At 49.5% G+C, this 22,036-nt stretch overlaps 1 protein-coding gene across 6 annotated transcripts in view; it reads right to left on the bottom strand.

The window, feature by feature from the left end:
• Positions 1-2,158: 2,158 nt before the first annotated feature.
• Positions 2,159-22,036, bottom strand: part of BCOR (BCL6 corepressor) — a 44,672-nt gene continuing 24,794 nt past the window's right edge. For 3 of the 6 annotated variants that reach the window (XM_055563635.1, XM_055563637.1, XM_055563636.1), the window contains 10 exons: positions 21,429-21,615; positions 15,627-15,887; positions 14,977-15,321; positions 14,038-14,360; positions 13,510-13,764; positions 8,740-8,906; positions 7,491-7,636; positions 6,998-7,099; positions 6,641-6,797; positions 4,261-5,436 (listed from right to left, as the gene is read on the bottom strand). In XM_055563635.1, the coding sequence (XP_055419610.1) occupies positions 5,145-5,436; positions 6,641-6,797; positions 6,998-7,099; positions 7,491-7,636; positions 8,740-8,906; positions 13,510-13,764; positions 14,038-14,360; positions 14,977-15,321; positions 15,627-15,887; positions 21,429-21,615 (2,235 nt within the window). In that variant the 3' untranslated portion in view covers positions 4,261-5,144. Of the gene's footprint in view, positions 2,299-4,260; positions 5,437-6,640; positions 6,798-6,997; positions 7,100-7,490; positions 7,637-8,739; positions 8,907-13,509; positions 13,765-14,037; positions 14,361-14,976; positions 15,322-15,626; positions 15,888-21,428; positions 21,616-22,036 lie in introns of those variants that run through there. The other 3 variants (XM_055563638.1, XM_055563639.1, XM_055563640.1) reach the window with 2 other exon arrangements.

Below are 22,036 nucleotides of genomic sequence, written 5' to 3'. Positions count from 1 at the left end.
ACCTTACCAATCCTGTATTTGCATCTCTTTTCTCCCATGCAGAAAACCGCATTTCTCAACCATGTCAAATAACTTTTTTGCTTCATCTCACAACACAAACAGGATAGTCTCAGCATCACAATGCAGACACTATCACCAAGGATAGGATTAGTGAAAATAAACTAATTTATTAATTATTTAAGAGTTTCTGCACTCTTCTGTCCTTAGGGCAAGGGATTATATAGGCACTTTATTCTGTTTTAAAGTCATTTGAAATAGTTCCTGTATGGTTAACTTCCAACTGGATGGTTAGGGTTTATTTGTTTTTTGACATTGCTTTTGGTTTATAAATATGTAAACTCTCAAGTTGAATTGATATTGCAAGAATATTCAGAGTGAAGCTTCCACCCCTTTCCCTGGCAGCTTGTTCTTTTACCATTTCTAAAGCAAATTAGAAGGCAGGCTCTCGATTCCTCGTACAGTTGGCTTAGTATTACAGTGCGGATGCATCACTATAACTTCAAACACGGACCGGCTGATGGGCATTTGGGTGTTTTCAGCCTATTGCTGTTATACTATTGGGCCAACTTGACAAGGAAGATGTCCAAGGGCACACCTATGGTAAGCATATTAGAATGAGATTTGGTGGGAGTAGGACAAAAAAGTAATTTCCCATCACTTCATAGGAAATAGATGGGGAAACAGTGGAAACAGTGTCAGACTTTATCTTTTTGGGCTCCAAAATCACTGCAGATGGGGACTGCAGCCATGAAATTAAAAGACGCTTACTCCTTGGAAGAAAAGTTATGACCAACCTAGATAGCATATTGAAAAGCAGAGACATTACTTTGCCAACAAAGGTCCATCTAGTCAAGGCTATGGTTTTTCCAGTGGTCATGTATGGATGCAAGAGTTGGACTGTGAAGAAAGCTGAGCGCCAAAGAATTGATGCTTTTGAACTGTGGTGTTGGAGAAGACTCTTGAGAGTCCCTTGGACTGCGAGGAGATCCAACCAGTCCATTCTAAAGGAGATCAGCCCTGGGTGTTCCTTGGAAGGAACGATGCTAAAGCTGAAACTCCAGTACTTTGGCCATCTCATACGAAGAGTTGACTCATTGGAAAGGACTCTGATGCTGGGAGGGATTGGGGGCAGGAGGAGAAGGGGACGACAGAGGATGAGATGGCTGGATGGCATCACCGACTCGATGGACGTGAGTCTGAGTGAACTCCGGGAGATGGTGATGGACACGGAGGCCTGGCGTGCTGCGATTCATGGGGTCGCAAAGAGTCGAACACGAATGAGCAACTGAACTGAACTGAGGAGAAAAACTCACAAGAACAGTGGTTTCAACAAAATTGTTTATTTTTCTCAAACATAAAAGGTAGGCAGAGCAGGGCAGCACGGGGCAGGGCTGATGTGATGGTTCCGGGACATTGGGTCCTAAGGGGCCCCAGGCTCCTGAAGCACACTGAAGGCTCGGCTTCCGTGCCTCATGGTCCAGGGCGGCTGCTGTGGCAGGAGCTGTTACCACCACATTGCAGCCAGGAGATAGGACAGGACGAAGAGCACGCCCTCAATCTTTACACCTTCAGAAGAACCTTCAGAATTCTATTCTATTCAGAGAATAGAATACTTCTCTTCTCCACCTGTGCTATGAGGGATTCTGTGCCTGGGAGCCTGCTACGGCTAGTATGATCTCACTTGCACTGTTCTCTTCCCTACGGAAAGCTACTGTACACCCAGTGGGATGTCGTCTCTACTGGTGTTCCCTCTGCTCCCATGGAGAGGGGCAGGGCACATCCATACCTATGGCACCTCCTCTTAACCGCTGGGGAGCTCCCTGACATCCAAACTTTTCTAGGCCACGGACAGCTCATTTCTACCTAGAATCAATCAGTTCTTTAGCTGTTCTTCATCCACATTTTCAAACACCTGATGTTTCTTACAGTAAGTGTTCTAACTTACCAATGGCTCCTCCAACTGCATGAACCATAACCTTAAATATCTCCTAAACCAAGCCCATAACCTCCCCCACACCCCTTAAACCTATGGCTCCCACCTATTTTCTTAGTTAATAGAATGACCTTCATCCAGGAGAGAGCCTCAGTTGGTCGCCAGCCCACCCTTTAACTCCAGCCCAAACACAAATACAAAGAGCCAAATACCTTGGAGTTGTTATTCTTTGCTTTAATTTGGGCTCCTGGGGGCCCCTTGTTGCCTGTAATTCAGGCTCACCAGTGCTCTTTCATTTCAATCATTTCCGCAGGTCTGTTCTGCTTTGTGTGTGACCACTTCCACCTGCTGTCTGAGACAACTTCCTAAAAAACAAAAGTTCAGCAAAACTGTTAACACTGGTTTTAATTTTTCGGGTGGGGAATGGGAGAAAGGGTTTGATTGGGGATGACAAGAACCTCTATTTCTGAAACGTTGAGATTCTTTTTTTAAAAACAATCAAAGTGTATTTTTTATGATCAAAAAAATAAATAATAGCGCTCCCTTGGTGGCTCAGTGGAAAAGAATCCACTGGCCAATGCAGAAGACATGGGTTTGATCCCTGGGTCGGGTAGATGCCACACGCAACTAAGTAAGTCTGTGTGCTGCAACTATTGAGCCTGTGCTCTAGAGCTCAGGAGCGGAGAATACTGAGCTCACACACCACAACTACTGAAGCCAGCATTCTGTAGAGCCCATGCTCTACAACGAGAGGCACCGAAGAAGCCCACACACTGCAATAAAGAGTAGCCCCTGCTCGTTGCAACTAGAGAAAGCCCATGCAGCAAGACCCAGCACAGCCAAAAATAAATTTTAAAATATGTATTTTTAAAACTAATAAATAAAGTGGATAAATTGAGAATACTGTTCTGATTTCCTTGTCTTCAAGATACATCCCAAACTTCATTTGGTACTCACCAACAATGGGCTCCTGATGTGAAGAACCAACTCATTGAAAAAGACCCTGATGCTGGGAAAGACTGAAGGTGGGAGGAGGAGGAGAAGGGGGCAACAGAGGATGAGAAGGTTGGATGGCATCACCGACACAATGGACATGACTTTGAGTAAGCTCCAGGAGTTGGTGATGGACAGGGAAGCCTGGTGTGCTGCAGTCCATGGGGTCGACGAGTCGGACACGACGGAGCGACTGAACAATGGGCTCTCATCTCACATCTGACAGTACTGCATTTCCCTGTTCCCACAAACGGCTCTTTCCCCACCTGCCGGGTCACAAAGCTTACAGGACCCTTCCTCTCCATACATTAAGACCCCACTCAAGTATATCATCTCCATGGCCCTTTCTATCTTCTCTGCCTAGGTGTTCTCAGAGTTCACTTAAGACTGAAAACCACTAAGAGCATTCTGATCACAAACGGATTTGATACAAGGAATCTTTGGGAGGGCTGGAGGAATGTGTCAAGGATGACACCAGAACCACTGGATTTCAGAACAGTCTACTGAGGTTGTCATCCAGGCATTACCACAAGCACTACTGCATCCCACTGCTCACAAAGCTCAAGACCCACTGTTCAAAGGCTGCAATCACTCCAACTGTCCAACATGTCTCCTTAACCTTACCAGCAGCCTGTCGAGCAGGAAGACACCTCTCCCTCACTCTGCCTTCCAAACCTAACCACGATTCAGAATTCTAGCTGCAAGGGAGTCTAGTAATATTCAGGTTTCTAGCCTCTGCAATGAAGAAAGGAATTAAAAGATGCAGGATGGAAACTGAGTGCCAACTAATAGTACCCAACAGGAATACTGCTGTAAGAAGAGCGAGCAGGAGAATAGCCGAGTGGTCATAACTACAAGCCTTGACTATTGGGCCAAGCAGGTTTGGACTTGATGCTAAAACATAACAGAAGCCTTGACTATTGGGCCAAGCAGGTTTGGACTTGATGCTAAAACGTAACAGAAAAACATGAGGTCTGGAGGGAAAAGTGACATAATAAAAGTCCTGTTTCTGAAAAAATACTCCTAAAGATTAAGGGTTAGCCACGATGAAGCTTCTGTGGTCCATCAAGGTCAAAGGCAACGTAAAAGTTTTCTAGGCCATCAGAGATCAGGTAGGATCTGAGAACCATCAAAATATATGTCTATGAATTGAGCAATCGGGATAGAACTTCAAATTGTCTTCTGAGTCTCACTTCCCTGAAATCTTCTAGTCTGTTTCAGTTCATAGAGACTATAAACTGTCCTAAAGTTATCTATAGGGAACAGACCATCAACAACACTTAAAAAAAAAACTGCCAACAGTAATGCTTTAGGAAAATACATAGGACACAAGGTACTTCAATTTTCTCCTTTCCTCAACAGGTTTATTGCCTTTTAAGAAAATTTTTGTAAAATATAAATACAAAGGCAGAGAATTTACTTACAAAGTTAAAACACAGGTTTCATACATAAACACACACTTCAGAAAATTTTAGTTTTATGTACAATTTCAAGCAACCTCAACATATTATGTTAGTTTTCAATATTTTACAGGGTACAGAAAAAAATAGCTCAAAGTCTTCTTTAAATAAGAGCATAAAATGTTTAAACATATAAACAATCCGGTTTGATGCGTGAAAACTAATTTCACAGCTTTTAAATTAGGATATAAAAGTTTCATACAATTAGTTGTTGTGTGTGGATATGGTTTGAATGTATATTACATACTACTGGATCGCATCCAATAGCATTGACCTGGCCCGAGCAGGTACACTGTAAACAAAACATCAAGTTACAACATCGCCAAGTGCCTTCCCCGAATACAACCCCCCAAACCAGCCACACCGTTCTGACCACACTCTCAACAGTTACAGCCTTTGTCATGGGAGCTTTACATGAAATTATGTCCAAGTGTGGAGCTCCTTTTCCTTGTTTTTTTTTTTTTTTCTCCTTAAAAAAGAAAAGAAACAAATGTTCTGAGTAAAAACAAACATATCCCAAAGCATGTGTGCACTGAAAAGTAAAGAAACATTTTTAACAACTTCATAAAAACTGACTTAAAAGTTGAAAAAGAAAAAACCTTATTTCTGAGTCCTTCTGACTGGAGTCATGTCTCTTATATAAAGAAGAGAGATTTTCATATGTAATAGTGTCCCTTCTTACAGAAGTCGTCGTGTTAGGACACATATGCACAAGGATAAGCACTATGGCGCACTGTACACGGCGGGCCCTGGCGAGCTCACCAGTGCTCGTCTAAGCCCGCGTCGCTGGGGTGCAGCCACTCCATGGATGAGCCCAGCAGAGTCTGAAGCTCGTTGGTGAACTCCACCAGATCTAAGAGCTCCTTGCTTTCAGGATTAAAGGCTTCTAGGTCTTTGGAGCATGAGAATAAGAGGCTAGCTGACACTTGCCGGTAGAACTCAGCCTCCGCAATGGTGACAATTTCCACATTTGGGAAATTGCAGCGAAATATGCGGGAGGACATTTTCAATTTCTTGAGCACGTCTGAAAGCAATAGCCAGTTCCGAGGCCTGCACCAGAGAAAGGACAGTGGTTTGAGTTTCTGGCAAAATTAAAAGCTCTCCCAACTATGAACTACCAGTCTCCCAGTGGTATAACAAGGACCAGTTACTTCTGCTTTGATTACTTCGCTCACTCCACTTTTCACTAAGATCTACTTCTAGCGGGGAACTCTGGACCCATCTGCATGTATTAAGAGACCGTCTAGGACGGATCAGCCAATTTAGACCTAAGTGGGAGCAGCACCCATGAATGAGCCTCGTCACAGGCCGCCCCGGCACCTCTAGAACTGATGGACACATCCCAGGCAAAGGCTTGGTCCCTCAGCTCCAGCCACAACTCAGGTCACCCTGTCCAAGTGAGTCTCTGCCCATCCATCCCCCCTGGTTCTAGTCACAAGGGAAAACTAGTGTGTTAGTGAACCCAAGGCAAATGGCAAACACCTCTGTGATCTTTCCTCTCTTCCGACCCTCATGGAGAGAGCATGAGAAACAGGCAAGGTTGCCTGTCTTTCCTTTCCTTTTCCCCATACCTCCAACCTGCCCCTCAGTGTTGCTGGGAGTGAGGCTTTCTTGAAGGAAGGGGATACAACCTTTCCCTGCTGTCCCTTGCCACGCTTCATGAGCTCTATTCCTAAGAGACCGTCAGCACAAGGACAGATGGACAGACACGTTCCCAGGCTCACAGTCCAAGGAGGATGCTACTCCTTAAGCAAGGGGTCAACACACAGCAGAGCAATGTCTCCTGACGTGTTCACTCTGGAGGATTGGGTACAGGGGCACAGCGGCCTGACTAATGGGGGCAAAACTCCATCTGACCCAGTCCGAGGATACAGAAGATCCCAGGTGCCACATACGGCTTTACCTATTCTTACACAAGGAGAGGCTACATCAGTGTCGTCCAGTGGACCTTGTGTGCCTTGAAGGCCCCTACAGTGGTCCTTTGTGGGGGGCTCCCAAGGAGGATCCTTTCCCCAAGACTGTAGTGACTGAAACTGTGAGCAATTCCAGCCACTGGCTCTTGTGTCCTTTGGGCTGTGGGATGTTTTACGATGAGGGCGGTTTGCTGGGATCCCCCACCCCAACCCACCCCTTTCCTGGCAAAATTCGACTGCAGTATGTGAAGTTGGTGGACACTTGGTGAGGAATTCACTCACCACCCCCCACCCCCTGACCCTCATCTGCTGCTTCTCAATCTCACGCCGGGCATGCTCACCCTTGAGCGACGGACACTTGGACATTGTAACACGGCAAGAGGGGGCTTTCTGAGAACTCGAATTCAAACATGTCGCTGCAGGTGTCATTATCATCGTCCTCGTCCTCTGGTCCAGGGGGGTTTGCTAAAACGTCATAACCACTTTCATCATCTGGTTCTAAGGGAGGGCAAACGAGAGAGAGCAGTGGGGATCAGTTAAGCCAGAGCAAGATTCCAGCTGTTCTCCAAACAGAAAGTCTTTCCCAAGCCAGCCCTGCTCATGGCACCCGCCCCAAGCCTTCATCCACACTAGAGAGAAAAGTTCTCTTAACTCCTGCACGTCCTCCCCACCCAACTGAAACGAATAAGGCTGCTCACCACACACAGAGCTGCCATAGAAATCCCAAGAGACATTGCTGTTGCTATTGCTATTGGGGCTGCTGTCATCATCATCGCGACCCTGCAGGTCGTTTAAATAATCTGGAGAGAGAGAGGGAAACAAGGTTAACACCTGCTGGCTAGAGGCAAATGCTGATGGAGGTCGGGAGAATCTCACACTGGGGCTGGCACGTTTATCTCCAGACAAGTCCCTCTGCGCACGCCTCCAGGTATCTAATTGTAAGCTGCATATGCATCTACCTGCCTTCCCGAGTGACAGTCTGCCTCACCGCCCCTGCCTGCCAAACAAAAGCTAGGCCTGGCCAGCTCAGAATTCCCCAGCCATCCCATGCAACATTCAAGTATGTATCTGTTTGACAGACTAATGTTACGCCAACTTTCCCAGTAAGTATAAAACGAGGTGGGGTGGGGGTGGGGGGAGCCTGGCCCATCTAGATGCCTGACCCAGACCATTTCGTGATCTCTGTCATACCTGTTAAGAACTTTTCCATAAGTTCGCTGTGGGTCATTTTCATGATGGTTCTACCTGAGTACGTCGCCAGGGTGGGGTCAGCACCATAGGAGAGGAGCAAGCGGACAATTTCCAAGTGATCGTTCTCGACGGCATCGTGGAGAGGCCTAAGAGAGGCATGGGGGATTGATTATACCTGTGGACATGACGTTTGCCTCTAACGACACAAAGGCAAAATGGACGATGTGTGGTCAAGCCGCTGTTTCACCAAGGAGGAGAGTGTACAGTCACTGCCATTCCACATGGGGAAAGTGAGGCACTGTGACTGGCCCACTGTCAAATGATGAATCGCTCTATTATTATTTCTACACTTAACCCTTTATAGGACAGATGAAGAGACTATCTCAGGCCTAATTCTCGAATGCAAATCTCTCTTAATCCACTTAGCCTAAGGAGGAACTCAGGCCATGATGAAAACTTTCCCAATGAACTTAAATAGTGACAGACTGTAAGAAGATAACTTATGGGGGGGAAAAAATCCCAACATCATGGAAGCCAACATGACAAGCAATTATTTATACCATTAAAAAAAAAAAGATTGCCATTTCTAAAAGAAACTAGGGGTAAAGTAGAACCTCTCCTGAAACCAACTTGGAGATCAATGATCAACCCTCTGGCTCAGAAGCAGTCAGCAGGCAGGGTGAGTTCTCCGTAGAGTCCAGAGTCCTTTCTGTGTCTATTGGGATTGGGAACACAGCCAACAGTCCCATCTGGAAAGAATGCTTTTTGGAAACCATGAACCACCAAATACATTTCAGTTTTGCTCATTTTATGACTGTCAGGAAAGCCCTAGTGCCCAGCCTCCTGGTAGCATCCCAGGCACAACCCAGAAGATGCTTGGGCTGACTCAGACCTGGGCCTCTGGCCAATAAACCAAGGTCAAGGACAGAGTGGGGGCCGGGGGTGTGGGTGACCACGGCAGATCCTCTGAAGCCACTGGCCCCTGGCCCTGTCTGTACTCCAGGGACTTACAACGCACATGTACTTTAAATATGGTGACTGAACAGATGCTGGTAAAGAGTCTGGGGTCGTAAAAGGCAACACCCCTGATTATCCATGCGGGTGCAACATTTCCAGGGATTTCTGTCCATGAGAGCATCACTAAGTTTTAAAGTTCTATGTAGATTTGCCAGAAAGATGTCCGATTCCATCAGTGTGCTTACATGGTGCTCACACTCCATCTTCCCTCCCAGGATTCCCCACCACTTACCTGGTCCCATCCTGGGCACTGCAGTTGACATCAGCGCCATATTCAAGGAGGTGTCGTACAATATTGAGCCATCCCCTTGCACAAGCTTCATGCAGGGCACAGTAACCCGCGTTGTCTCGATGGTTCACATCACAAATCTTATTCTCCAGGCAGTACAAGACCACTTCCTGTGGGAAGAAGGTAGGGGATGCCATCAGACCACCACACAGTGAAGCTTCCAAGGGTGGCCTTTCCATAGCTTGGCAGTGCCCACTTTCAAAAGCATACATTCTTGGATCTAACAGCTCACTGAAGTGCGGAGGGCGCCCTGGTGAGGGGGCAAAACTTGTGCGAAGGGCTTGGAGATGCACATAGTGTTGCCTAGGGCCCTGCTGCTCCAGCGGCCTGGCCCAGGGCAAGCTGCCCTTGAACTTCTCCCAAGCTTCCACAGGGCTGCTGAGAGGATCTGGTATGGCCTATACAGAGATGCCATGGCTGCTAACATCTTAGATGACACAAGGCCAAGTATAGACCATTCTCCCTTGACAGGTCTGTTCTGTCGGTGGCAACAGTTGACAACACATGTTTAAGCATTGATGACTGATGCTTAAAGAGAGCGGAAATCCGCTGAAGAACATCCCTCAGGTTAGAGAAGGAGGGACAGACACCCAGGTCAGCCACATCCTCACGCCCCTGGTGAAGACCCCGAATCAGAACCTGGGCCTCAAATGCTATTTGTATGTTCAACAGAATCAAACAGAAGCTTTCTCTATCCATCCTCAAGGAATGACACAAAATGCTCCAAATAACCCCGCCCTCTATTATGCCTCATTCCACCCACAACCTACACATTTCAAGAAGCAAATAAAACGAGTCTACCCTTCCCCCTTCCCCGAAGGTGTTCTGTGTCAAGAGTATGCGTTAGAATCACTGTTATTAATCTTACTTCTTCAGTGTGTTAAAATATTAATATGAACTGCTCCCAGTTAGCAGAGTGGTAATTTATTCAATGTTTTATTACCTTGATTAAGAAAGTTTTCAAACACATTGAAAGCACTTGCCACCAGAAAACATGTTATACTTGTTTTCTTCCAAGTCATGCCCAGCAGAGAGCTGTCAGGTTCTGAGAGCCAGGGGTAGGCAGAGGGTGCAGGCAGCCCAATGCTCAGTCCACTTGGTAAAGGGGGACGGGACGGGGTCAGAGCAGACCTTGTGACAACTCTTAACTAACTCCTCTGTGTAACCTATAACAGGGTCCATTGTTAGGACCTTCAGAGGACATGCCAATCAAAGGTGACCACTCACTTGTGAGTGAACTTGCAAGTTCCATTTGCTTAGTCCATGAACCTAATGGGCCATGCTGGTAAACCTGGCCATCGGTGAGGTCAATGTGGCGGCTCCCTTCCAAAACAAGGGGAGGAAGGGAAAAGGCACGCCCATGAAGCTGTTTCTTCGTTCAGATCCCAACCTGCCAGAAAGCCCACAATCCTCTGGGCTCCCAGGCCACCTATCCTGAGCCCTGGTATCCAGGATACTGCATGAAGCTGCTGCTCCCTTAGCAGGCCCTCAGTAGCCAGACTCAAGTGGACGGCCGCAAGCTAATGGAGCTGCGTGCCCCAGTCAGGGAGAGGCCCCGTCACGTGGCTCCAGATCAGGTCTGAACGCCACCAACTGTTGTGTACAGATCAGTTTACCCCAGGTCCTGGCGGCCTGCCTGGGTCCTACCAACCCGGGGTTTATTTACTCTGACAATCATGGCCTTCACCTGGAAACCTTCATTGCTACCAGGGCCAATTCAAGGGGACCTAGAAATGAAAGGCCATCAAAGCTGACGGGTAAGTCAAATCTCTGTTCCTGGAGGACATCAGCAAAGGCAGCAGGAGCCCCACGGCCCAGTCTGACCTAACTCAACCGTGTTGATGCTGCTATTTACACAGTGCTTCTCGTTGCCCCAGATAAGGACGTCTTCCGTCATCCCACGGGAACCCAGGAGATGTCAGGAAAGGAAGATAATACTATCCTCATTGAACACTTAAGAGAAATTGAGGCCCAGAGAAATTAAACCCCAAGTTCAATTAACATGAAGTACTAGACCTATAATTCAAGTCTTTAGTATCTGGTTGGCTGGCAAGGTTCAAAAGACCCAAGGGATGCAATCTATCCATGATAAGCATCCCACAGGCCATCTCTATTGGGGTCAGTGGGCTAACCACACTCTCCTAGCTGGGAGGGAGTTGGTCTCTAAACGGATGGCAACCACCGTTACCAATAGAGAGAAAGGTGACGAGGTCAGGCAAGTCTGTCTGCCCAACATATCTCTTGGTTTATTTTCTCTGCTAGAAATGGGAGTGTTTGAAGGGCAGCCCACCCATTTCCAAACAAAATCCAACTGTTTTTGTTGGACAACTCTCTGTTAAGCGGCTATAAGCTGAACGCCATTAACCGCAAAATGTAACCATAAAGGCCATAAACCCGACATTGTTAATTAATTAAATGCATCATTAACTTTTTTAAAAACATGATTTATTCAATTCATAGAAAATTTAACCATTACCACTAAGCGCACACGCATGGGGTTGCACGTTGGCATTTTAGCCTAAGGAGCAGAAGCCTTTTTCTGGAGAGGGAAAGGTTTGAGGTCTCTGGCCACGCAAGTAATCTGTCGAAAGCAGATCTGAAGCCAGAGCATGTTTCTAAACTTCCAGAACCAGATCGTTATGACATAAAGCTCAGATTGCCTTTACTGCACATGGTATAAGCAGAAAATCACCAACAATGAATGGCAAAGACAGAACTTCAGGAAAACCCTCCCCAAGTGCGTTCAAAGCACACCTTTATTTGGTTAAGTAAACTATCTTCCAATGTTAAAAGGTTTAAATTGTCAAATCTCCCAACTGGGCCATCATCCCAACATTTAAAATTCTGCCTAGAGAAATCCCAGAAAGTTGGATAAAAAAGTTGAAAGCATTCATCTACAAGTCACAATGATCAGTATCAAAACTGGTGATAGTCAGTGTATAACCTACATGTTGAAATGTACATTTGAAGAAAACCAAGTCTGACCACAAACATTCCCATGACCTCCTGTGTACAATCGAAGGCCAGGTAGGCTAAAAAGCACATGGATCAAGTGCCCCATGGTCCAGACCTCAGTCACCAAACCAAAATGGAAACTTTCTTAAAGGACCAACAAGGGTCTCCTGAAGTCTCTGGTCCCAACAGGAGACTGGTGGAAATGATGCCAAGTAGGCTCCCTACCCTACCCCCCATACCAGGAGTATATGCTCTCAACCACAACTAGTACTGAGCAAACACTTGGCACATGGGGCCCAGCTTAGCACTATGTGCAACAGCCACTCTGTCCTCCTAGGTGCTGTTCTCTGCTCTTGGGAAAACCACTTGGGTGCTCCTTGGACTTCATCTTAAAGTAACTGCGTGAACCACCAGAAAGTTCTCTCTAGCTAATGGAGAGGTCTCCAAAAGACATGTAGATGTAACAGCAGCACATTCAAGCCTTGCACTAAGTATAGGTGTTTCCAACTTCCCACCCACAGTCATGCCTTGGGGGGCTGAGTGGGCACATCTCAAAGGGCTTAGGGCATTATGGACAAGGGGACAGGGGTTCCACAGAGCTGGCTGGGGGTGTAGGAGCTGGAGGTGGGGGAACCAGGGTTCCTGGCCCGCATGGGTCCTGCCACCCCAATGCTAGTCCACACCTCCACGTGCTCAGCCTGCTGAGCCGCATTTTACTGTGACCACTCAACTCCCAGAGAGCTGATGCCAGCTTGAAAAAATGCCTCAGCCCTGTGGGCTATTACATCACAATTGCAGCTGACAAGTGCGGTGGGGGAGGTGCACAGGACAGGAGGAGTCATCTATCTCACAGAGATTCTAAACTGTAAAAAGGGCAATTCCAATGTGAGCCAGTCTTGGTGAGAAGCGTGGTGGGGGAGGGTGGGCTGTGGAGCCAGACTGTAGATTGCCAGTATCAGTTAACCCCTCTGAGGCTCAGTCTCCTCATCTGCAAGTGGGCTAGTCCTAGCTACTGCCATGTGAAGATGCCTCCCTTACAAGGGTGAAGGGAGTTACTGTGGATCACACAAGCTTAGAAAGATATCAGTTATCTTTCTATCTATATTGCTCTGGCAGTAGAGGCTATGGTTGTCATCAGCTGTGCCAGGTTTGGGTTGGTATACGGTGGTGTGGACCAGGAGTCCTGGTTAAGGACCAAACCCCCTCTACCATCAGCCCTGGGCTCCAGTACCCTCTTCTCAAAGAGACCCCTCAGGTCTGCCCCATCACCACCCCTACTCTGCACAGACATTTCCCGCTGTTACCCCCCCCCCCCCGGGGGTGGGGGGGGAGGGTGGCGGCGGCATCACTCTGCCTCCAAACAGCGCAGCAGCCAAAAGTAGAGTTAATAACTTCTCTACCCCTTGCTAATCAGAATCCAAAAGGGCTCATTAAAATTCCCCTAGTCGCCAAGCCCTGGGTTAGGTCAGATTTTATATCAGAGATAAGTGAGCCAGACTGGAAGATGCCGAAGCAGCCTACCTGCCTGAACACGAAGCAAACATCAGAGAGGCCTTTCTTTTCACACCGCGACTGAACAAGCCACCAAAGAGCCAGCAGCATGAGCGGGGGCTAACGCAAACATCCCATTGGAACACCCAGCCCAGCCCCCCACGTGGAGGAGAGTTGGGCTCTGAGGTTCCACCCTCCGCCCCCGCCAATGCGGCCCCCACCCCCGGAGCGGCAGCCGGTATCCAGCACACCCACGAGGATGCTCACCTCGTAGCCCAGCCGGGCAGCCCGCTGCAGGAGCGTCTCGCCTGCATTCTTATTGACAATAAGCCTCCGCGCTTCTGGTGGCATTGGGCGGGACTGGGTGGCCTCCGGCGGAGAGCTTGAGCAGGGCAGCTGTGACGTCTGCGAAACTGGTGGCAGTGGTTGCAAACGGTCCAGGGGCTTCTGGTCTTGCTTGGCCGGTGACAGATCATAGTCAGAACTGGGCTCGGGCCGCTTTCGGAATCTCCGGACGGTCACCTACCAAGAAAGCGGGCAGTGCACACATTGTGGGATGTCCTTCCGCCATAGCGCTTTTCCCCTCCTCTTTTGTGTGGGGGTGGGGAGAAGGGGTTGCGTTTCTACTAGCCGGAAACTTTAGCACCACCCAGGATACAGGCCCCCTAGGACAGGGCAGTGACATTTTGGGGGAGGGTGTTCAGGAAAAGGAAACCTTTGTCCCCAGAAGCGGAGAAGTGGACAGGCAGGATGCGCTGGCACGACCCAGGGGGGAGTGCCGGGGGCAAGAGGTACCTTGCCATCGGCATTCTCCACGTAGTAGTCCCCTGGCAGCGGCAAGCTCCGCCTGGGCTCCTGCGGGATCAAATGCTTGGTTTTGCACAGTCGCTTCCCGGATGGTTTCTCGCTGTTGTCGGGGTATCTCTGCAGCAGGGAGGCAGCCTGGCAATCCTCCTCTTCGTCCGTGCACAGCACATCTGTCTTCTGGCTTTCTTTAATTTTCTGCTGTTTGGCAGGCAGCCTCGAGCCTGCCGTACAGCTTGGCTGACTCTGCTTTCTGCCGGTTAAATTGGTGGATGAAAAGCTCATGGGCGGAGAGCCGGAGAACACAGGCAAACCTAAATCCGGAGGGGGCGGGGGGGGGGGGGGTTAGAGGGGGGAAGCAGGCGGGTGGGAGGCAGGGGGTGGGGAGAGGAAAAAGCAGGCGTTACACAGTTGTAGCCGGTGCGGAAAGAAAAGCCCATTGTTATCACTGATCACTGGAGCGGCTTCAGTTTTTAAAGATATACCAATTATGTTTTCAAAGCATTAATATTTTAATTATCCCACATTCAAACGCCAAATGGCAAGTTGTTTCAAAGGGCCTGGACGAGGGGTGCAGAAGCCAGCCCTTCCCGCTCTCCAGCCCCCACCCATAGGGGGCCTTGGGTGCTTGGGACGTGGAGACTGGGGACTGCCTGAGCCTGGAGTGAGGGGTCACCCAGGGCCTCCCTTCCTTGCCCAGCCACGAGCCGGGTGAGGTGCAGCCCAGGAAATGGAGCTCCCTCCTCACGGTATATTCGAGAAGGAAGTGTGGAGGCTGAAAGGACCTCATGGAGAGAACTCCCCACCTGCCACATGCTACTCTGTCAACTTGGATGGAGCTCAGGTCCCCCTCCAGGGCCCTTTCCCACAGAGGGCAGGTGACCCATCCTCCAGGAGCGCTCCCCCCCCCCCAAAAAAACCCGTGCATACCTTGTTCACTGTCACTGGATTTGAGGGACTCTTCCGACCAGGTTCTGTTGCCTTTGGCTTCTGCCCTTTTCCTGCCAGGTTTCTCTTCGGAGATGTTATTGCCCTGGGCGGCAACCTCAGGCTGAGCTGCCTGGGTCACTTCCTTCCTGCCCTGCCGGCCAGGTTTGCTCTCTGCTGCCGACACCTGCTGCTCCCACCGTTCTCTAAGGTGCAGCAAGTGGCGTTGCTTTTTGGGATGGAGCCCTGTTAATTCAATGCACACCTTCAGGTTGGTCAGCTCACTATAATGTGGCTCTTCTAAGTGGTTAGAGGAACTGTTTGTCATTTCCCTCTCAGGCCAGTCATCTAATGGAGAAATAACTATAAATTAATCAAAAAGCCCCCTGGGGCCGGGTACAAACTGTCTTATACATCACTGACGGGGTGGGGGAGGGGAGGGGTGTGGTCACTGTGGAACTTGTCACCAAGTCTCGGGAGGGGGGCCTATTTGCCTTTGGTCATCTTTGGGCTCCTGTACCTGGCTTGGGACGGGGGAGGTGTGAGTGGGTTGCGCCAGGGCTCCAAGGTGGGACTGGAACCTTCCACTGCTCCACCCCCGGACTTTACTTCCCCTGGGTGCCCTGTGGGGCCGGCAGCCGGGCCAAGCTCACCTTTGGAGACCCGTCTTCGCTTGGCTTTCAGCAGCGGGTCCTCAGGGAGCTCTTCCACAGTGGTCTCAGTGTGGCTGCTGTCCCCTGAGACCTTGCGCTTTCTGTCCACGCGGAGGGTGGGGCTGTTCGGCATGTCTGGGGTGACCTGGTCGGCGGAGGGATCGCTCACCGGCTGCCGGTCCAGGAAGTATTTCTCCACGGATACATCTTTGTCCTCTGGAGCTCCAAAGGGGTCGTGTTTGCTTCCGGTACTATAATCGCCTGGGGGTGGGGTGGGGGGGGCGGGGAGAACAACAGGGAAGGAAGGAACAGAGGTCACGAGGCAGGCAGAGTTGGGAAGCAGGCGGGATCCCTACGCGTCGGATCCCTACGCCCGAGGTAATCTGCCACCAACAGACCCTCCTTTGGAGACTGGGGGCCTCCCGTGCTGGAAGCACAAGACCCTCGGAAAGACCATGTCCCAAAGGAAGGGCACCTGAAGATACTCGGCCCAGAAAAGAAAGGGTGTGGGACACTCACTACTGCCCTCCGTGTCCATAGTTGAGGTCGGAGAAAGTCAAGATGAGGCATCAATATCACTCTTCTATAAGCACATGAGAGAACTGCCTGCCTGCCACCTCCCAGCTGGTCAACTTTGATGTGACTCAGGTCCCCTCCTGGACCTTTTACCAACTGCGGGCAGGTGAGCCCGCAGCAAGCTTAGGCCAGGGCTGAGCTACCCGTCTCTATGGAAACAGCTGCTGGGGTCATTATTTCGAAATAAAAGGATGACGTAATAAAAAGACCAAATGTCCCCCAAATGCCACACCCACAGGGACACAACCAATGTTCACTTGGGTCAGCAGGGGCAAGGGTGAAGAGAACAGGGCAAGAATGGTGGGAGGCTGGGAGACCAAGGGAGGAGGAAGCCTGGCAAAGCCAAAGGCAAGGCTTCCTGTTGTATGTACAAGAGTGAAGGGCAGTTTCAAAGAACTCAACCAGATCACTACAAGTCCCTGTGTCCTCTTTCCACAACCATTGGGGGGAAAAGCATTTCACTGCCACCAACGGGGGGGGGGGGGGGGGCCCGCACGCGGGGCACTCCTCCATGTTCCAAAGACTAGACTCCACCCCCTTCACTGGGGGCTGAACCGCTCACACCCCAGCCCTGCCTGCTTCGGCTCCTTCCACTCAATCTATCACCACTTGGGGCTTTTCTTTCAATCATCCCAGCCTCACATCATTCCTCACTTTTGCTCCAGCCAAAGAACAGTTTGATTGCATTGCTGATCATATTTTTTCCTAGCATGCAAATAATTCCATAATGATTGTGTTCCCCTAAGATGACCCTGACCATCACCCCGGGGTGGGGGGTGGGGTGGTATGACTTTGGTATTTACGTTAACACCCAAGCTAAGCTCCTTGAGCACATCTTTTAGATGAAATCATAGACACACTCTTCATGTTCCCATATATAACACTTCTGCCCAGCTGGCTAGCCCGCTAATCAACCTCTCTTGCAGGGGCATTCTCAGCATTTAATGGCAGTCAGTTGCGGGGACAAATTTCACCCTGGCCTTGGCTAGCCTGGCCTGTGTTCTCAATGCTGGAACCCATTGATCTTTTCTCCAAGGGCATCCCAAGGTGGGACAGCTCCCCGTCTACCCTTGCCAAGGAATGGTGGAATCACCTCAACTGCTTGGGTCTCCTGTCATGGCAGCAGGAAAAATCCCAGACTCCTGGCCTGTGCTCATGGGGGATATAGTCCAGATCACTGAGGGCCTGGGAAGAGGGTGCGCTGCAACTCTCACTTTGGCTGCTTTGTGACCCTCTGAACCACTCTGGCAGGAACAGCGCCTCTTTACAACTCGGCCCCCTTCAGTTGTAAAGTGGGAGTGTTACTGCAAGCCTCCTCCTGTGGGTGGGCTTCAGAAACACAGGGAAAGGCTGGAAAAATTCCTTTAACCAAAAGATGCCAAGATTTTCAGAGCAGCCTGAATTTCAGGCCTGAAATGTATGCTATCTTAAGAGGTGAGCCCTCCTGGTTACACCACTGGACTTCTCTGGTCCAATCAGCCTTTCCTAAAAGCCACATGGAAGAAGACCCACGGAGAAGTGTAATGGCTACTTTACGAACCCCCATGTCCAATTTTAAAGTTCATTCAAAGTGAGTTCCCCCCCACCTACTTTAGCTAGGAAAGATGGTTCCAACTCGGTGGTTTGGAAGGAGAGGTAACTGGGTGATGTCAGTGAATGCCCTCAGTGTGGGGCCCTGCCCATCTGAGATGTCCCCAATCACATGAAGAAGCTGTCTACCCTCAGTGTTTCTGATTCCACTTTCACCTATTACATTTTAACCCTGTATCTGTAACAGTCTCAATCCATCTAGGGAGGCATCTGGCTCAGGGAGAAGGTTTTGCATCTAAGTTTTCACCCTCAAGGCCAGCTACCTTCATTAACAGTGAAATTACTTTGTATCTTTGGCTACAAAAGGCCAGTATTTCTTGCCCATAGAAAACCACTTGGGGGATCTATGATGACAGTTTCTCAGGTGTGGGCAGGCAGTGACCGTGGAAGCTCTTTCTTCTGTTCCTGGAAGAGTAAGTGTACCCCAATGAGTCAGACCCTTCCTGGGGGCTCCCCTAGGCTTCCCATCTGGTAAAAGCTGCCTGGGTGCAGAGGGCACCCCTTCACTCATCAGGACCAAGAGTGCGCCACACACATGCCAACTATACCCACTCAGTTAGGGAGGGCGCTCCTGCACCTGACCTTCCCAATGGTCCTTGTCCCCAGGGACCCCATGGTATAATGTCCGTGGTTCCTCATCCTGGACTATTACTCAGGAAATTTCCACTGCTCAAATCAGGGCTCACTGAAATCATCCCCCCACGCACATCGCTTAGTTGCTTTCTTCCCCATTAGGTGAGAGGATCTTTCCCCAAACAGGTCCATCCAGTCTCCCCCTCCCAGTGCCCGAGTCTTTCAGGGCAAAGATCTCAATTCTCAGTTAAGGCCCCGCAAGACCTTATGCTAGTGTGACCTTACCCAGGCCAATAATAACCCTGAAGGACATCCACCCTGACTGGCCAAGATACCCATGGCCACCACCTATGGGGGGAGAGACTCTTGCGTCACCTGGAGCTTCTCAATCACTGTTCTAAGCACAGGACTACACAGGACCCAGAGGACTACCCTTGAGGGTAAAGGAGATGGAGAGAGAGATACATGGGGATCCCAACCATCGGGCTTTGCCATCACTGCTACTTTTGGTCCTCCTAAAAGTGGGAGCCATGGGCCCTTGGTCACCCAGTCTAAGCAGGTGTGAACATGGCTGTGTTGTTTGAGGTTTAACACTTGCTCCCTGCAGTGTGGTCATATGACTCACAACACATATATCCCATAATTTATCATGGTTGTGCCATAGCATCACCTCAGAGAAGCATCACCATAGCAACATTTACAAGTCACCGTGGCAACAAACCACCCTCACCATTGAGGAGCCATGCCCAGTGAGGCCTAAACAAGGTGGGAGGGTTCTGAGATGTTGGAGGGCTCCCCACAATTGAAATCCCCTTCTCTACAGCTTAAGTACAGCACTGCCAGTAAAGGCTAACCTTGTTAAAACCTACACCCTCTACAGAGGGAGCCTAGGGGATCTCTGTTTCAAATTAGTTTACAAATGTGCAGATGCTCATATGGAAGAGAAGTTCCCTGAGCTAAGAAGTTTCATGAAGCCCCTTGACTGAGGTTTCCTCCAGTTTCTGGCCGGGTACTGCAGGCGGTCATTTCAAGTTCGAGAACGAAGGGGCCAATACCTCCTTGTCCCACCCCATTTTCAAACGTCACTGAGGGTTCCTAGCAATAATGAACTTCCCAGTTTGAGGAACCTCCAAACTCATTTGGTGAACTTCCAAAATAAAATTGAACTCAGCCACCCCTGCGATCATAAAGAACAGTGATCATAATAAATGAAAATCCTGGCCATTGTATTTTCAAGTTAATTCACTTTTTTTTTTGAACAAGCCACTTGGCAAGCCCCACCATCTTAGAAGCACCTGGTCACTCGCGGAGGAGGCTACCTCAGGAGGAGGAAGGCAGACAGAGACGTCTGGACCTCTCATGACCCCAGCCCACCCCAGCTCCCACATGCTCACTCTGTGGCTCTCAACCACACTGACACCCATTAGAAGGACCCTCTAAGCCAGCATGGGCTCAAGATATGACGGTTCAAGGACAGGAAGGCCCATTAATTTCCAGTTGAATGGACTGAACACCTGCTGTGCTGTGGATTCGGAGGCGGCAGTAAGGACAATGGCTCCTTTAATTAGGTGAACCTTCTCAACCGACTACAAACCACAAGTCTCCAGAAGGCAAACGGAGCTCCTCACCTTCCCCAACCCTCCTCCTGCCCTCCCACGGTGGCAGTGATTCAATGACTCACTGGACCATGTCCTGGGTGCTCCAGGAAGAAACCCATGCCCTGAGCTCGGAAGGGGTAGTCGGGGGCGGGGGGTTGGTGAGGCGGCTTTCCAAATCAACTGGGGCTCAGGCCCTGCTCCCCACCAGCCTTGTCTTGAGGCTCAGCAGGCAAGATGGGGAAAGACACATTAACTTCTCTGGGAAGAAGGCTGGAGTAAAGCCACGGAGATGTGAGGGGTAGTGGCCACCCTGGGTCTGGCCATGTTGCTGGAAAAAAGGGCAAGAAGACTCAAGCCAGCTAACTTCCAGCTCCCTTCCTCCAGCTTCCCTCACCATCCCCCTAGAACAGGCAGACCCCGCTTCCCCTTCCTAGAGAAGCACCCTTTGAGACCATGCAGAATCAGCCGGTCCTGGCGTGGCTCACCCCGAATCCTGGCCCGGAGATCCATGGCTGGCAAGGATGGCTAGACGGACCCGTTCTCTGAGCAGCTGCCACCCAAATATCAAGCCACTGGAAGCGTATTGCTTCCTCTCAACTCCCTCAGTGCTGGGAGCTGAATCACCCTGTTCCCACCAAGGACCCAGACCTCCCAAATGTGCCCACCATCCCCAACCGTCCTGTCTCAGGAGGATTCTGCACCCACCCTGTCCTCGATGTTCACCTCATGCCCTCATTCACCATCACTGGTGAGGTCTGTGGGGTCCGGAGCGGGCTGCAGGCCCCAAGCACGCACACTGAAGAAAACAGGGAAAGACCGCCACTGGCCGCCAACACGCCTCCTGAGCTCAGGAAGTTGACAACACATCCCAAAGTCAGCCCCAGTGGAGGAGCAGTGGTTGGGACAGCAGAGTGACTCAAGGCAAGCCCTAGCTTTCTCTCCAATTCTGCCTCCAAAAAATAAGACACCCCCTGTCTAGTGGGGTGTGATAAACACCCCCCTTGTTTATCCCATGCCCTTGGAGTGTGCTGTCAACTCCTAATGGCTGCAAACAAACCTGCCACAGAAAATAACTATGCTCATCTTGCTGGTGCCTTCATCAGCCCTCATCCCATTTTAGCAAAACTTCTGCTTTTGGAGGGAGAAGACGAGGACGCTCCATTTCCTACTAGAGGAGACCATTGCTATGGAAGGTCTGGCTCTGGCTGCAAGTGTCATTCATTCCACTGCTACTAAAAACCCATACCCCTACCTGCTATAACATATTTGCTGCGCTTGAGGTCTTGCATAGCCATTCCTCTGCTCTATTGTATTACATTGTTACTAACTACGGGACCAGTGTTTCTCTGGAAAAGGAGACACATCCCAGGAAACAATGTCTCACACATGCCTCATGTATAGAACAGCCAAATTGCCCTGTTCTCACCAACATGGTACAACACACAAGCCACCGGGGTTCACTTACATCTCTCACTGTCGTTCTGGTCGGCAATGGCCTCCTCCAGGGCGACCGACTTTGGCTTTTTGTCCTGACTTCCTTTCAACCTTTCCCAGTCAGTGGGGCTGAATTTGCACACCTCGGAGTCCTTGGTTGGGGGGTGGCCACCTTCTCGCTCTTTCATCTCCAACTCTGAGAAGCGCATCATTGCACGCTAGGAAGAGAATGGAGATGAAAAAAAAAACAAACACCTTACCATCAAAGCTACTTCATTGGCCTTACCTTAAAGGAAAGTATTTTCCAAGAGAAGTTTGCCCAAAACCAACCACACTTTATGATACAACTGAGATATTTTAAAAGTTAATGATACAAATATAAGAGTGTCTATATGTTAAGCAGTCACACACTCTTTATTCATAAAGCCATATGTGTGTAGAGATATATGCGGTGTGTATGTATAGCCATACATACACTGTGGCATAGAGACAGACATTCTCTTTCGAAGGTAAATAAAACAAAACAAACACAACGCAAAGAAAGCAAAACAAAAAACACAACAGAAAAGAAAACAAATGCACAATGAATAAAGACGACCATGGCCCACAAACTTCCCTTTGTATATTTGGAAATGAAAT

The sequence above is a fragment of the Bubalus kerabau genome, chromosome X (genome assembly GCF_029407905.1).
Source record: "Bubalus kerabau isolate K-KA32 ecotype Philippines breed swamp buffalo chromosome X, PCC_UOA_SB_1v2, whole genome shotgun sequence".
Classification (NCBI taxonomy): Eukaryota; Metazoa; Chordata; class Mammalia; order Artiodactyla; family Bovidae; genus Bubalus; species Bubalus kerabau.
Note: the sequence above shows the minus strand (reverse complement) of the source record. Positions and strands in the feature narration are given on the sequence as shown.